The 15,965-nt window shown below is 35.9% G+C and overlaps 4 protein-coding genes and 3 long non-coding RNA genes across 10 annotated transcripts; 4 read left to right on the forward strand and 3 right to left on the reverse strand.

The window, feature by feature from the left end:
• Positions 1 to 157: 157 nt before the first annotated feature.
• On the reverse strand, positions 158 to 1,430 carry LOC149692290 (glucose-6-phosphatase 2-like). The gene is made up of 3 exons (XM_089868005.1): positions 982 to 1,430; positions 789 to 910; positions 158 to 678 (listed from the first exon to the last, which is right to left on the reverse strand). Exons 1-3 carry the CDS (start codon positions 1,428 to 1,430, stop codon positions 158 to 160), a joined length of 1,092 nt encoding a protein of 363 aa, XP_089724131.1.
• A 5,575-nt stretch (positions 1,431 to 7,005) lies between these two features.
• On the forward strand, positions 7,006 to 8,935 carry LOC149692291 (uncharacterized). Its single transcript, XM_089868001.1, has 8 exons — positions 7,006 to 7,137; positions 7,221 to 7,321; positions 7,423 to 7,486; positions 7,558 to 7,719; positions 7,778 to 7,892; positions 7,959 to 8,173; positions 8,235 to 8,530; positions 8,598 to 8,935. The coding sequence occupies exons 1-8, from the start codon at positions 7,084 to 7,086 to the stop codon at positions 8,812 to 8,814; spliced, it is 1,224 nt and encodes a 407-aa protein (XP_089724127.1). The 5' UTR covers positions 7,006 to 7,083; the 3' UTR covers positions 8,815 to 8,935.
• Positions 8,936 to 9,172: 237 nt separating this feature from the next.
• Positions 9,173 to 11,309, forward strand: LOC149692292 (uncharacterized). 3 transcript variants are annotated; one of them, XM_089867997.1, is made up of 7 exons: positions 9,173 to 9,312; positions 9,376 to 9,469; positions 9,552 to 9,653; positions 9,724 to 10,383; positions 10,456 to 10,652; positions 10,720 to 10,990; positions 11,074 to 11,309. In XM_089867997.1, the coding sequence occupies exons 3-7, from the start codon at positions 9,578 to 9,580 to the stop codon at positions 11,238 to 11,240; spliced, it is 1,371 nt and encodes a 456-aa protein (XP_089724123.1). In that variant the 5' UTR covers positions 9,173 to 9,312; positions 9,376 to 9,469; positions 9,552 to 9,577; the 3' UTR covers positions 11,241 to 11,309. The 3 variants fall into 3 exon arrangements, with proteins under 3 accessions (XP_089724123.1, XP_089724124.1, XP_089724125.1); XM_089867998.1 differs by having other exon boundaries at positions 9,376 to 9,410; XM_089867999.1 differs by lacking the exon at positions 9,376 to 9,469 and having other exon boundaries at positions 9,248 to 9,312.
• Positions 11,310 to 11,699: 390 nt separating this feature from the next.
• On the forward strand, positions 11,700 to 12,925 carry LOC149692293 (uncharacterized). Its single transcript, XR_016382667.1, has 3 exons — positions 11,700 to 12,157; positions 12,234 to 12,368; positions 12,437 to 12,925. It is a non-coding gene; the product is annotated as an uncharacterized LOC149692293 (long non-coding RNA).
• A 52-nt stretch (positions 12,926 to 12,977) lies between these two features.
• LOC149692294 (uncharacterized) lies at positions 12,978 to 14,456 on the forward strand. Of its 2 annotated transcripts, XM_089868016.1 has the most exons (3): positions 12,978 to 13,203; positions 13,286 to 13,836; positions 13,929 to 14,456. In XM_089868016.1, exons 2-3 carry the CDS (start codon positions 13,562 to 13,564, stop codon positions 14,140 to 14,142), a joined length of 489 nt encoding a protein of 162 aa, XP_089724142.1. In that variant the 5' UTR covers positions 12,978 to 13,203; positions 13,286 to 13,561; the 3' UTR covers positions 14,143 to 14,456. The 2 variants fall into 2 exon arrangements, with proteins under 2 accessions (XP_089724142.1, XP_089724141.1); XM_089868015.1 differs by lacking the exon at positions 12,978 to 13,203 and having other exon boundaries at positions 13,264 to 13,836.
• LOC149692295 (uncharacterized) lies at positions 14,393 to 14,982 on the reverse strand. The gene is made up of 3 exons (XR_016382665.1): positions 14,814 to 14,982; positions 14,701 to 14,744; positions 14,393 to 14,622 (listed from the first exon to the last, which is right to left on the reverse strand). It is a non-coding gene; the product is annotated as an uncharacterized LOC149692295 (long non-coding RNA).
• A 371-nt stretch (positions 14,983 to 15,353) lies between these two features.
• On the reverse strand, positions 15,354 to 15,915 carry LOC149692296 (uncharacterized). Its single transcript, XR_016382664.1, has 3 exons — positions 15,775 to 15,915; positions 15,655 to 15,680; positions 15,354 to 15,562 (listed from the first exon to the last, which is right to left on the reverse strand). It is a non-coding gene; the product is annotated as an uncharacterized LOC149692296 (long non-coding RNA).
• Positions 15,916 to 15,965: the final 50 nt, after the last annotated feature.

Consider the following 15,965-nt stretch of genomic DNA (forward strand, 5'->3'; position numbering starts at 1 on the left):
GCTTTACAAGCAATATTTCTTTGAGATAATCGTTTCGCGTATGAGAGAGCGAGTTAAAAAGGGGTTCGCAACTTCGCGTTCAAGCAACCCAAGCAAAAACCCGGGGTCGCGGCCCATTTCGTTCAAAAACGTTATAGTCCAAAAGGTGTTTACGTTTTCAATTCACCTTCTTTTGAATGGCAGCCTCTTTCGTTGACCATAACTTAGAAGTGACGTATGGTACGATGCAGATAAACAAGTACGGCAAAACGGCATTCTCAATAAAGGCCAATCCATAAAACAAGGTAGTGTTAGACTTGGGTAAGTCAATCCTTTCGGAGATCTTGGACAACAAAACGCAAGTGATGGCGGCGAAAATCTTCATACTCGTGGTCAGGTTAATTTTGGACACTCTCTGGTACAAGAACGAGTTGAAAGCGACGCCCATTCCCAATAAGAACCCGGCGTATCTCATCATGGAAAAAAAGGGAGTGGTGTCCATGTGGATGTACTCTAGGCGAGCGCACCATTTCAGAGCACGATCGACGGACCACATTGGGTTGAATCCCATGGCTCTAAGACTAGCGAAGGTCAATAAGGCACTGGCTAAGAGTCCGGCGGTGGCCAAGATGTAGTGACGCAAGTTCATTTTATCAAGGACGTTCATTATCTTTTCCATATTCATAGCGAAGGTAAATCCTGGAAAAAGATAAGAAATAAGTTGTAGATGAGCGTTATGTTTTCAGAGAATACCCTCGTTTTAAGCTATTGTTCGAATAAATAGATAAGATAAAATTTTGGGTGCTTACCAATAATGATTCCGAGAAGACACTGGTGAGGGAAATGCGCAGCGATATAAACACGAGAAACGCTGACACAGAAAACCAAGAAGGCGTAAGTACACCAGCAAATAGAGGCCATCAGACTCTTTCTGTTAAATAATATAAATTCATAATTAGATATTTGAAATTCATAGTATATAAAGCTTTCATAGGTACTTACGAGTTTTTGGTCAAAGTTCCGGAATTCTTCAAAATGGCTTCAATCAGGACGTACCAGACTGCGGCTGACACCATAGAGTGTCCCGAGGGACTACCGGGTCCAGTCTCGCATGTCATGGAGTATTGTTTCATCGTGGGGAAAGCGGTTCCGGTACGGTTATAAACTCCGGTTTCATGAACCCACCAATAGGGTCGTTCTCCGTGCAACATCCATTTTAAAACTTGATTGGACCATTCGGCGAGGACCGAAACCCACATGAGTTTCTTTCCAGCAGCACGGTCGAAGGAGTACAACAACGGTGCGTAGATTAAAAAGGCGTATCGAGGATCGAAAACGTTGGAAATCATGAAAAAGAAATCACGATGTTGGGGAAACCTCGACTGCAATGATTCAATTGCGAGAACGCTGTTCTCGTAAACACTGTCCATACTCATTACGACTGACGCCATATTTAAATAAATTCCTTTAAAATAAACAAACAATTAACCCTATTGTTTAATAAATTAAAATAAACCAAGTCATATAAAGAATACTTACAATATAGTTGTCAATAAATCAAAGGGTTGATTCACAAAAAAACTTCTAAGTTAAATCTCTTGAAGAGCTTGTAGTTGGTCAGCTGTTAGCTTCGTAACTCTTAAGTGCGTTATGATTTCCTAACGTGGACGCGGTGGCTTTTATAGGGAGTTTTCCAAAAACCGTTGGCGTCACCCCCTCTCAACAAGTAAGATAACAACTATGGTATAATACAGAGTCGAAAGGGGGGAAAAAGGGGAAAACGAGATTATCTCATCCATTAAAACCGATTATCTAAAAAGGTGAAACCTTTTCCAAAAGCTATCAGCCCGGGAACGCATCCAAGAGAATCATAAGCTTGTTTACCACAATTTTCTTTTTAATATAAAATCTATCGATGCCGTTTCATTGGGTATCGATAATTTCCGTACGTCAACGGTGATTAATAACTGACGCTTGCCCTGAACCTAGATAACTAAAAACATTCACAAGAGTGGGTGAATAAAAAAAAGAAAAAAAAAAGAATTGGAACCGCAAACCCGACTCCCGAGATGGGGAGTTTTCTCAAATTTGTTATTACTGGGAATAACCGTCCAAGGTCGAATTAACTACGTCACTTTTCTTATTTCCCAAGGACGATTACGAGTTGCTATGCTCGTTTTATTACGTAGTAAGGGCTTCCCTCTTCGCCCAGTTATTTCATTTTTTATAATTGAAGGAATTTTGTTTTGAATTTTCGGAAAGTTTTTCGTCGTCTAAGCGATTTCTATTACACGTGATTATGACGTGGAAACGTGAATATCGAATTCGGCCTCAAAGACTAGGAGGAGAGAAAAACACTTTGTGGAAAATTTTAACGTGTCTAGAATAATAAACGTCATCCTTGACATTCCCGGAAAGAAACTAATTCAACCATTTATTAAATGACAATTTAATAACAACTAACCTTATGAAACATTTATCATTCCTTAAAATCTGTTCGTTACAAAGGTTGTTATTGTTTTTTATTAAACTGAACTAAAAGAACTACCGAACTAACGAATAAATGTGTTTATCATTTTGTACGATATAAAGGTTATCGCTACGGTTATTTAACTCGTTGACTTGTGAACATCTCGATTTACAAAAAAAAAAAAAAAAAAGATTAACTTTTTTATATCGTAAGTAATTATTTCTCTATATTTCTCTATATTTTGCGATGAATAAAATGCGGTCAGGTTTGGCCGATTAACTTAAGTATCTCAATGGTTAGAGTGCACTAACTTATCTAAATATTTATGAAAGAATCATTTTGATGAAATATGAAATATTATATTTACGTCCTGGTGCATGCGTTATAAAAATTCGAGGGGTCAGTAACTCTGTGTAAACGCAGCACGTGTTACTGTTAACTTTAAAAGCTTATAAAAGAAATCTGATCGTGATTATCCCCTCGTAAAGAATAGATGTAAATTTAATTAGATGCAAATTGAGAAATAAAATTCTCCGTGCTTAACAGGAACTTTCTCCCCTAAAATTCAATTTCTAGGAAAAAAAACGTGAGTTTTATTCGCATTTTTCAGAAGGGAGTTGATAACAACTCGATAATTACCCGTCATTCCTCTATGCAAATTCCAATAGGTCATTTATAAATTACTCATCAGAGATAAGGGCTCATTCCACGTCATCCATTATAAACGTGATTAAAGTATCGAGACAATCATGGAAATGAATGAGGAACTTTGCCGGCTTCACCGCATCACCGTTCGACATGTTTACCAAGATCCAAGAATCACCAAAGATTCACGTGAACAGTTAGTGGTATTACCCTTATAGGACAAAGTCATTGTTGGAAATCGCATCTTATCTTTTTATAGCTCAATGCAAAAAAATAACAGGAACACCTTTTCAAGGTTTCATTTTGGAAATATTTACTATTAATAGAGATTGTGAATGAAACAGTGATCTAGTTTTCCATGTGTATCGTTAAGTACAGTTCATTTTTTTGGCAATCGAGTTTGCAGAACTAACTGGGACTGAATACAATTTGGACATAGTAGTATATTAGCCACTACTTTTGATCATGTTAAGCATCTTTCAGACTATATATTCAACTTTTTGACCCAATGCCATTGATAATTCAGTCCGTACAACTCAGGTTTAGTCCGAAGTTGCGTCGTGTCGTTTAACTCTTAAAACCCACGTAGTCGTATTTTTATGATATTTGTTTACCCTGCAAGTCCAAGAGACGGTTAAAAATAAAACTGATAATTATTAAGAGATCATCCAATGACGTTACAAATGACCCTAGAGTTATTAATACACGTTAATTACGCAGGTCGGTCAATTAGAGATAACGGAAATTATCCACAGGACACGTTTTCAAAAGCGACACGTCAGCGAAGTACTATCTTCTTCCTTATCTTCTAATTGAATTCAAATTATTCTTCAAAGAAATTAACGAAATATTTAACGAATACATCACTCGCAACCCACGTGTTTTGGCATTCCTGACAGACGCAAACCCTTTGAAGATTGTGCCTAACGTCAAGAATTGACCTATAACCTTTAGAGATTGTATCTAACGTCAAGAAACTATATCGTTTGTACAGTCATTAGCTAATTTCATAATTAACGTAATATGATCTACTTGTTTCATTTAAAACGTCTAGTAACTAAATCCCTTTGTAGCTTACCCCACATCAGCTAAGGTCGATATACTTAAAGCCCAAGAAATTAATGTATAGAATACCCAATTTTCGTGGAAAATTTCATAAAAAGTTTCTTCAGTGAAATTGCATTCTTAATTAATAAAGTTTTGTAACGCTATTGATTAGATACCCTACGACCTTACAGGGTAGACAAATAATAACTGCATTCAAAATATATTTCGCGAAGGTCCGTTACAGCTCATGGGTGTTTGTTTTTCACTTGTAACAAATGTTAATAAAAATTATCAGTTCAAAATAAGAGATTAAATGTTTCTTTCGATCCTTGAATAACGTTAAGTAGAACATACGAGAACATATCAACCGGGAAGAACCAGTTTCAATCAGTGACTAATTTATTGACTAATAAATATTAGTTTATATCAGAATCATCGCGGCTTGGACACTTCCTGCTGTGCTAGGAAAACTTGGCGCCTGTTTCACTGCAAGTATTGAATGGAATAGTATACAGTATAGTGCAATTGAACCGAATTGAACGCAATTATTACAGCCTAGAAATTCAGAACGTATTTTCAGGCAATCCTCTTTAGAAGAAAATTAAAATTGTTGATCCGTTAACAGCGACAATATCAATTATTATCATTTAATCATCGCATTAAGGGGAGTATCGAATTAACATTGGCCTTGTAGTTTTTTTTTCATTTTTCAAGGTTTCATATCCCAAAAGATGTTTATAAAATTATTAGCTTAAGATTTTTAAACTGTCTTATAAGGGGAATCTCTTAATTAGGGTAGGATTTAGATTGTAAACCCGTGGAGAGAGAGAGAGAGAGAGAATTGAAGCGTGGCGCGAGCAGCCGGGTTTATCAAGGGCTCCTTGTTGACGAGAGAGAGAAAAAGGTTTCGAAGAGAGATGATGATTTTCCAACAGGGCTTTGAAAATTATCAAGGACTTTGAGTTTATTAGATGCGTAATCACTTAAGATCCAAGGTCAACCGGGTAAAGCCGCAGTCGAACGTTAAACAAAAGCGAACAAAATGAAGAGGAGAAAATGTGTATTCACTAAAAGCGTAGAATGAATCAATAAATTAGTTAAAGAGCTAGCGCGCCATCGTTGCACGTGGAGCTAGGAAAGAAAATATTTGCATATTGTTGGTTAAGTATATTTATGCTTCTATACTAAAACGCATTAAGTTTTGGTTACTTAACACCGCCACGTGAATTTCCTCGTCCTTGATCTTTCTCCTCTCTTTCTCTCTCTCTCCGTCTCTCTTTCCCTCTTTCTCTCTCTCTAGTTTAAATTTTAAATTACGCAAATTAGGAAGAGGTACTCCCCTCCCAATAGACTTTGAGTTGTTGCTATGCCTCGGTTCTTCAAAATGCATTTTAAGAATTATGACAAAGAAAAAATAAAATGCTGTTTATGGACTTCAATTGAGCCATTCAACGATGGTTTATCATTCTCTGTTTTCAAGCAATTGGCGTCTGATTTTCTAGTTTGGAAAAGGACACCATGTGTCAACCGGCAGGGAATTAACGACTTTATCCCCCTTTAATTATGTAGTCAGGTTAATAATTGCCTCCGAGTATTACGAGTTTAAATTTAAAGCCCCTCGATGAAATTTGAAAATTTCGGGAAAATAACATCAAGAGCTAATTTACATGGAGTAAATTTTAGGGGAGTGGAAATTAAAGTTCCATTGCAGCTGTGTCTCCATGGTGGCAAGCAATGGAACAACAACAACACGAACATTAACAAAGATTTTGTTAAACTTCCTACAACAGGGGGGCTTTAAAATTACCTAAGGAACAAAACTACGTGACTAGAACAATAATTAGTCCAAGGTTTACAAAAGAATATCACCATAATAAATAACAACATAATCATACAGCTATAAATCAATATGACAACTGTTCTGGGGGAGAAAAAAAATATATATGACTTAGATAATTACAACTTTCACTTCCTCCATAGCAACAAGATTTACAAAATAGCTTTGACCCGTTTAAATAGCGATAACGAGACATAAACGCAAAATACAATAAAAAATTGATTGTTTAAACGAATCCTGGGGCTACGGCTACGAGTTAAAGGTTGCCGATGAAAGATTAATCAGATAGAGAAAAGCACTTATGGCTTAAGTCGAACCTAATACATAATTTTGATAAAAAAAGTGCACAAAATATAATTAAGTAAGCTCGATAAGATTTTTTTTTCCGGATGGATCTTGGTTCGAACTCCATCTAGGAAAATTATCAATGTACCACCCCCGCTATTTAGTTTAAGTTTAATATTTCTCATCAAATCCTCTCCCTATCTGATAATATAGAGTTCTTTTCTCTCTCCAATAATCAAACGAATGTATAAATCAATATCTAGGCATTTAGAGCGTTGAGTTTATTTAGTTTAATTGAAATTAAGAAGTACATTTATTTACCGATATGAATTAACTAAATTTTTCTAGTGAATTTTGAACTGTGGCTATGAAATAGAGGAAAAGGATTTTGTCTTGTTGAATAAGCATAGCCAAATTGATTACAGGCATATTAATAATAATAAAAATCAAAGTACACCAATTTGCACTTGATATTATTAAAAGAATTCAGTACATTCAACTATCGTTGTTTACCCAAGTACTTGAGCTAGAAGGTCTTCAATTGTTTGGGTCATACAACCGACTGACACGTGTTTGAATGGGTTATAAAGTTTTGACTTTCAAAGTGAACTTTATTGTCAAACACAATAGGCGACGGTTCTCACTTCAATGTGTTCAGTAAATTAAATTGAAACTCGATCTAGTATTTTGACGTTTGTTTACGAAATTAACTGTCAATCATGATTGGTTGACAACTGTGAACATTCACACCGTATGTATTCGATATTATTTTGAGGGTATTGTATTAGAACCAGTTCCCCTGATATTGGGTGGACGTACGATGTCGCTTAATTCTGATATTGCGAACTGTACAATACGATTTAGTGTAATACCGGTAAGATTATCATTACAATAAAAATACTAATATTAATAAAATAATTTTATTAAGAAATATAACGTTTTATATTTTATATTTAGGCCGTCTTGCTTAGAGAATTTAACCGTGAAACTCAGAAAATCGAAGGAGCCGAATCAGAGCTATATAATTTCATTGTGGACCACTTGGCATCGATTTTCAGGTACTGATAAATGAACGCGTTTTATCAAGATTGGGGAGAGCCATTTCCCCACTATCTAAATCTCAAATAACCTATATTTTTTTTCTTATTTATAATTTTAGGTGCAAAGCGGAATTTAATATAGTTCATAGTTTGACAGAACAAATTGAAAGCGTGCAGAATAATGTAATTATAATTTAACCCGAATTTCTAATTTTTGGTCTGATTTGTAACTATAATGTTTTGGTACACGATAGCAAACTGATATTGTACTTAATCTACTGCAAGAAGAGAATATTCAAAACGACAGTTTTGAATTCACAGTACCAATTGTGTATTTTTTCCTGTACATATTTTGCGGCAAACCATTAAGCGTACCCTCGGAATTTGTATCTATTCTGGATATATTCGACAAATATGTAAGAATTAATGCACTTATTTATACTTATGATTACATATATATAACTTGTCTTATAGGTTTGGCTTTCCACAATCGCCACATTTATATTAACACCGTTTCTTCTGGGGCCAAAGAACCGGTCATCGTATTGGGCTTTATTCTTCATTCTCTATTCAAGAACTATTGGTCAAAGTAAAGTTTAAAACCGACAACTAAATAAATTAAATAACCCAATTAAAAAAATCAATTTAAACGTAGGCGGTTCAGCGCAACTGAAACACTTACGTCCAGTAATATTTCACATTTTCTACGTCCTACCGGCTTTCATTTTGACTAGTTCATTTTACAGCGTTTTACTATCAAAGTTAACGTTACCTCATAAACCAATATACGCTGAAGCTATCAATGACGTATTTACGCATCCATCTATGCTACTCTACGTCACAGCAAAGAATAAATTATCAACTAGTGTGGTAAGATTGAGTTTCTTGAATTGATTTAAAATAAAGAAACATGGATTTCATTATGATCCAGTACCCAAGATTTCCCGATGGCAGCATTGACGACTCCAGGGTTCGAGAAATATATAATTTAAACCAGAATTCGGAGACTTTGGACACATTTACCGAAGCAATTAAGAAATTGCAGAACGGACAACTTTGCTTTGGACTTCCCGAAATGGGAGCCTCGATCTTTATTGACATATTTGATTTTTGCCAAGAATCTCGCAAATTCATGTACAAATCAAAATCTTTCTTCGCCGAATCTCCAAGAGTGTTGGCCGTCAACAGAAAATCTAAACATGATCTCAAGTCAAAACTTAAAGATACGTAAGTCAAACTTTTACTTTAATAGATCTAGATAATTAACATACAGTATTTTTCTCTGTTCCTGCAGAGTTTTCTTTTTACGAGAGAGTGGATTTGCCGATAATTACATAAAGATGCAAATATGGAAAAGCCAGGGCTGCTTCATTCCAGATGTTGTAATTCGCGATCTATTTACGCCAATTAGCATAAAATGCGTGAAACTACCACTAACCATTCTCATCACCGGATTACTACTATACTCAATTATTCTATTATACCAATTGTTTCGTTCTACTGTTTACTAATAACGTGAGGGAGGGAAAGTTGGAAATGGTAAAACAATGCAACCTTTGTATTGTTTTGTACTGATTTCGCCCAAAAAAATGAATCTGTAAATAAAGATTAGATGTTTACGCAGTACGTGAATGCGGTTTTTTATTTACGAAACTAAACAGATATGTAGATGTATAAAAGGGAACAGCTTCCCTGAATTCAGTCTGTAGTCTGAACATAGGTGTATTAATTTTCTGGTTACAAAACGGTATGCTGCGAGGTCTGAAAACGACAAGAATAGGTGAAAAAAAATTGGTTCTCTCTCCATCTGTCATTCCGCGCCGAAGCTTCTGAGTTTAGTCAAAAGCCCTCCCCTCTTTTCAGCCTCATACGTTATTCTATTTATATACACTAAAGAATATTTTAAAACCGTACCATACCCTTTCTCCCAGAGGAAATCGTACCTCTACCGGATGGCAAATTGATTTTGAAACAAAATTCAACGCGCAGCTTCTCATTTCGGATAAACAGTGAGTACGAAAGGGTTGCGATTGAAATATACTTGCTCTTTACAAACTTAAATTGTGAATTAGATATACTAGCAATGTGCAGTTCAGCTGAAAGTTAAGTGAGTGTTTAAAGTCGTTAGCCGAGTCTTACTTGGACTGAACCCAAAATACGCACGTGGTTGGTTGTAGGCGCCGCCATTTTTCAGTGTCGTCTAGTTATAACTAGTTTTTGTAATAATTAAATATTTAACTTTTACCAGAACGCGGAGAATCAGTTTCAGACATCATGGCAACGAACGGTTGTAAATGTATCAATCGAAAGTTGCTGCCCCTAAAGATTGGAATGTTCCTATGGTGGGGAGGTAATTAAAATTTCTTATTTAAGCATAACTAAATAAAAAAATGAAGATAACAATTTGGTGTGTATTTCAGGTCAAAATGCATTGTTCGCTTTCATGTCAGTCCACATGAGGACACTAGGTTTAACCGCGAGCCAAACGGGTATTATTCATTCCTTTTTGCCAGTTGCGCAAGTAACCGGTCAATTAGGAATGGGAGCCTTAGCTGACCGATTCCGAAAACATAAATTCATACTGACCATTGCATTAACATTCGCCGCCGTTGCTGCAACGGCGATACTACACGTGCCAGCTATGGACATTTCCGGTTCCCGTAGCGTCGACGTGACGTTTTACTCTTATTTGTTCCTCAGACTTTTGTTCGAACTGTGCACCGCGACCACTTTCAATATGTTCGAATCCATCGCCATGATTCTCGTTACCCAAAATCCTGGAGCGGATTTTGGAAGCCAAAGGACTTTTGCTACACTCGGTGCTGGAACTTTCCCATTATTGGCGGGATTAATGTTGGATCTTTATAGAGGACCGGAAGTTGCTAGTATCGAGGTCGATTTGGCAAACGGAACCTTGGCAAACGGAACCATCGCAAACGGAACTATGGCAAACATGACCGAGATAATTTATGCACGAAGCTTTGACTTCACAGCGCTGTTTTATTTCTTCGACTTAACCATAATTGGTGCCATAATAATTTGTATTATTTGGTTCAAAGTTGACGATCCAAAGAGACCAGGTTTCACATTTTCCCCGCATGTTTAGTTAAGTTCTCAAGAGGTTTTGCTTTACAATAACGCGTACTCCATAGTGTCAACTGGAGTAAAGCAAAGCCCAGTTAAAACTCTATTCTACATTGCCATTAAACCGGAAGCCTCGATATTCATTTTCACCGTCTTATGTCTCGGTTCCTGTTGGGGCTACACAAAGATATTCGTTCCTTGGAGGATGGCCGAACTGGGGAGCGATCAGTTACTTATCGGGATTGGTCTTTTCATATCTACATTGGTGAGCCTTGAATAACTGGGGCAGAGTGAGGACGTGTTAAATTCATAAATGTTTTTTTAACTTTTAGTTGGGATTAATTTTGGTCATACTCTCTGAACCAATCATAAAGTATATAGGACACGTTCCCATCATGACGTTATCGTTTCTGGCCTACACCACTCGTTTTTGGGGTTATTCTGTTCTAGAAACCCCGGAATATTTTCTCATATTTGAAGGATTGGAAGGGATAACGTATCACCTATTATGGGTAGCTTGCGTTACGTATGCTGCTCTATTCACTCCGCCAAACCTGATAGCGACTGTACTTGGATTCCTCGGCTCATTGCATTACTGCATCGGTACATACATTTTCATTTATAGCCAATCTTAATCGTGGGGTAATTAAAATGTTTTTCTTTCATTTCTTTTGGGAATATTTAAGGTCTTGGAATTGGTGGATTGATTGGAGGTTCAACAATTGGTCATTTCGGGCCTGAGATAGCATTTAGGGGAATGGCTGTGACTTCGTTTACTTGCGCCGTATCTTCAGCGTTGTTTTATTTTGTATATACACGGCGGTATAGTAGGTTGTTAACAGTAGCTCGTTAAGGATATTATTTCAAAAGAAAATGATCTATGAATGTAATCTTTATGATATTAAAGTAAGTTTTATAGAACTTCATCCGATTTAATTTACTTTTTTATAAGTATTTCAAAGAAAACAATAGTAACTTATTTACCGTCATATTTTAGTAAGAATTTCCAAGTCGCGAATAAAGACCGTACATTAACGATTTCAGATAACCCGATAACTTTCTAACACCCAGAGTGTTTTTACTTAGCATTGTAAAACTCGTGAGATTTTAGGCATTTTTTTTTCCAGATAAATAATAATTGAAATACTATTTTTCTGATATATGACATTGTTAATGATTTTTGTTTATAGAAATCGTGTCATTGAACATTAACGCCATTTGCAGTATGTTTGCGTTAGAGTTGATGTATTAGTTTTAAATCTGGTGGATCTTTGTTTTTAATAACAATGTGGTTTATAGAAACGTAGTTTTGTTGGATTGTAAATGTTTGTGGCGCGTTTGTGGACGCGATCTAAAGGCTTTTAAGCTTTAATTTGATGAACTCGCTAATGTCCGAGCTGGATTGAAGCCTATTTCACGTGACAAAACTTCTTTTGTAACTACCAGCGACAATTTTCCATTTAGATTGAGTCGAAATTTCATTTAAAAAACACTACGCTAACACATGCAGATATTAACACTACATAATGGTAACCTTTCTTGTTTTCTAGGTTAGCGCCTTGAAATCGTAAACAGCGCTTAGAAAGTCGATATTATTGATAAATCTAAAACAACATAAATATATACTCTACACCAAATGATATTCATTCGTAGAAGACTTATACTATATATATATACATTTCACCTCATTCAAAGGAGAGCGAGGCAAGGTGAAAGTCAGCGTTACGTTATAAGTTCGCTCAAACATTACATTAACCCATAAATAATGAAGTATATATTAAACCCAGATTCATTTACGAGGTATTACGAAGCACCCAAGCGTGTAATTGAGATTTTGTGTTTGCAGTGCCCGCACTCAGTTTAAAAAACTAGAACACCACGGGTGAGCGCGCATTAAACCCCAAACCGGAAAAACAAAAACATTACCCCAAAAAAGGAGCGTTGCCTGAACATGGCCTTCTTAAGGTTTGTCACCAACCTAGTAAGTTTCTACATTAATAGAAGAATAAATAGGTTTTTATGTATAAAAGCAATTATTTAATTAAACAGGTATTACTGTACGCGGAAAGAGACAGAGAATCTTTCACTGGTTTTTACGCGTTGTATTATAATGACCTAATTGCCAAGCTTAACATTGAGTACGCAATTACGTTTGTACACTTAAAAAACTACGATTAAGTACATTTACGTATTTTGTCCCAAAAGGCACAATTTGACCTTTATGGGCGAAGGATGGGAAAACGAAGTACCCAAACCGGTCAACAAAAGCACTCCCGGGGCCATGGCGACCCTACTCCGAAACGTATAAATTTGTCTAACAATAGAGACCCTCTTTAATTTAAATTCAAACTTTACACAGGAATCGGATTTCTTTCTAACCCCTACCATTTGCGATTACGACGTATTTACCTCTTTTGAATGCACTAAAATTATCTATTCTATTGACATGGGTCTATTAACCACACCGCAAAAGACGAAAGCCGATATATTTCGAACGTCACTCACTTTTCAAATAGAGGTCAGTATTATTTACTGAAAACCAATTGGCTTTGAATGATATCAAGGGCAGGTCAAGTTTTTTAAAATAAAGGATTGCTTTTGAATATTGATTGCTACTATGTCAATATTGACTACATATTTAAATTAAATAAAAAAGTTTATCTTATAGGTGTGGATTTGCCTGATTCTTACGATCATCTTGATCCCTTTATCCTGGACTTTCGTTAAACGCTGCATCTTCAAAAAAAGGAAATTCCACACGTTGCAAACGCTTCTAACTTATTCATTCGAAACGTTCGCTCACTTACTCGGACACGGTAAATACTAACACAACTTAAACCGCACGTGTTCAAACTAGAAACCAGTAGACCTACTACAATAAAGAAATTTACATCTTAGAAACTGAAATCAGCGCTAAAGACAAACGATACCTATGGAAACCATTACGCCTGTGTTTCTACTTCATAATTATGGCCTACAACAGCATTCTACTGGGTTTCATGGCCTACCCTAGCGGAGATTTTGTTTGCAACTCTTATTTGGACGTCCTAAAATATCCGAAAATGCTCATATTCGTCGTATCGGGATCACCAACTGATAAATACTTGAAGGTGGTAATTTTTACTTAAATATTAAACAAATTGTAAATCTTATAATAAAAATGTACAGAATTTAATGGAGGATTATCCGGAAAAATATAAAGAATTATCAAGTCACATTTACACCGGAACATCAGCGACGGACAATTTTCAAATAGCTATGGATCCCAAGGTGCATAGCGCCATCCCGACAAACAAATGGGGCTTCGGCGCGACAACGAGCTACCTCGAAGTGTGTGACGCAAGATTTTCGAATGTGTACTTGAGTCGCGAAAACCACGCAACGTACCATTATAGTTACATATTTCGAAGGGACTTAAATCAGGAAATCAAGAAGAAAATTCAATGGATGTAAGTTTACCCTAAGACCATTAAACACAGTGGTTAATGGTCTTGTTCACGTTATAAATAACCACGTTGGTTATATTTTTAATTCCTTACAGAACTACAAGTCTAATCGAAGGAAACTGTTACGCTAATAAATTTACCGAAAAATTCCCAGGAGCTAAAGCGTGCATCGACTTGTACACGTACAAAGGGCAGAAATTAGAGGAGATCAACACTCATCATATATTTCTTCCTTTATTGTTCTACTCAACTGGGATTATTTTAGCCATTTTTCAGCATTGCTATCACTTATATACCACCTGGATATAGTGAAGATGTTTACCTGGACATAAAAGACATAGAGAATTTGTAAAGTATTTATCATTAACGAGCATGCTTTTAGGACACGTAGAGGACCAGTACACTAAATGTGCAAAGGCTGAAACGCACGGACGTTAATCCATTAGGAAGTCATTAATCACACAGTTAATATTTTAAATAATTACAATCAGACTTATCCTTGATCCTTGTAAAAACAAAATGCAAAATGAAAAAAATAAAAAAAAATAAATAAATAAAATTTGTGAGTGATAAATGTTTAATTTGACTGTTTTGACATCAACATCTACATCTCATATCATAAACCCATAGTCAAACTATTTGTTTTGAAACGTATTATTATTTAACCAAGACACAGCACATCTTTCCCTCCTGTGGGCAGTCGCTTGAATCGCGTCTGAGACCGTAAGTACACCATTCCATACACGCTCCCAGTTCTTTCGTACATGGGTTATACGTCGAACCAGTCATCTTTCGTGAAACCACAAAAAGTCACGGACAAGAAATTGCGAGGTTAAAAATCGGAGACAGAACAAAAAGTATTCTCACTTGGTAAGATCCTTGTCCACCCATGAAACCAGACTCCGCAACATCTTAGTATAGTCGGATGTAATTAAATCAGAGGATAATAGCTAAGGAATTTTAACTTGATAATGGCTTACCAATAGACAGAATACATAAAGTTGTGAAGAGCAGTAAAAACGCAATTCGTGGCATTTTGTTTTTGGTTCGATTTAAAGAGTTCTGGTCTCAAAGACAATCGAAATAATTATGAATTTTGAGCTACGCGTATGAATCATTTATCATGAAAACAACGCGGGGGGAGGGGAAGTTAGCATTTGCGCTGTATACCAGGAACGCATTCGGGACACCGTAAGAACGTCGAATCGTAGAATTGGCCTGGTATCGTGAGCTCATACTTTTGTATAAAATCGTTACCGCCTTCGTTCTCAGCAACTCCTTAAATCCCGTTTCTAGTGGTATCGAGAGGTTACAGGGCCAAGGTTTAACCTTTATGGAACCTTAAAATATATTCTCAAGTGCCATACATTTCTGAAACTTTTAGGCCTACGGAGGAAGCGAAACAAAGTTCAAAACCAATTTTGAAAACTTCTTTCGAAATTTCGGATACATTTTTGAGAGATAACTATAGATAGGGTTATTGGCAATGAAACTTAAAAGGAAGAAATCCCAACTAAAAATTTTTGTGAATGTTAAGTTTTTAATTTGAAAACATCAATATTTTTATAACATTGACCCTGACAAATTGTTATTATTATTTAACCAAGACGCAGCATATCTTTCCCTGCAATGGGCAATCGCTTGAATTTCTTTGGACCACTCCGCCACACCTTTCCATACATTCACCCTGTTGTTCTTTACATAACTTAAACGGCGGTCGTGGCACCACCTTTGTGAAACCACAAAAAGTCATAAACATAAGTATTTTTTTCAACCTTCCCAAAGAGTAAATAGGAGAAATAGAAAAAGAAACATTCTCACTTGGTAACGTGGCAAAGATCCACCATCTTAATTAGCATAGTCAAAAATTAAATTAAAAGTTAATTATATCATCTCATAAAATAAATCAAAGACGTGTAAAATAATTAAGGGATGGCTTACCAATAGATTGAATAAAAAAGAGAGTAGAAAAGAACATCATTAAAACGACAATCGATACTTGAATTCGTGACATTTTGTTATTCGAAAATTTGGAATTTCTGGTTGCCTTACAAAATATGTTTTCCGATTTAAATTAAGTTCAGAGTCCAGAGTTGTAGCAGCAGCGAAGAGAACCGAAGTAATTATCAACT

Source organism: Phalangium opilio, unplaced genomic scaffold, assembly GCF_054372755.1.
Source record: "Phalangium opilio isolate 3A_F unplaced genomic scaffold, DU_Popi_V2 ptg000024l_1, whole genome shotgun sequence".
Taxonomy (NCBI): Eukaryota; Metazoa; Arthropoda; class Arachnida; order Opiliones; family Phalangiidae; genus Phalangium; species Phalangium opilio.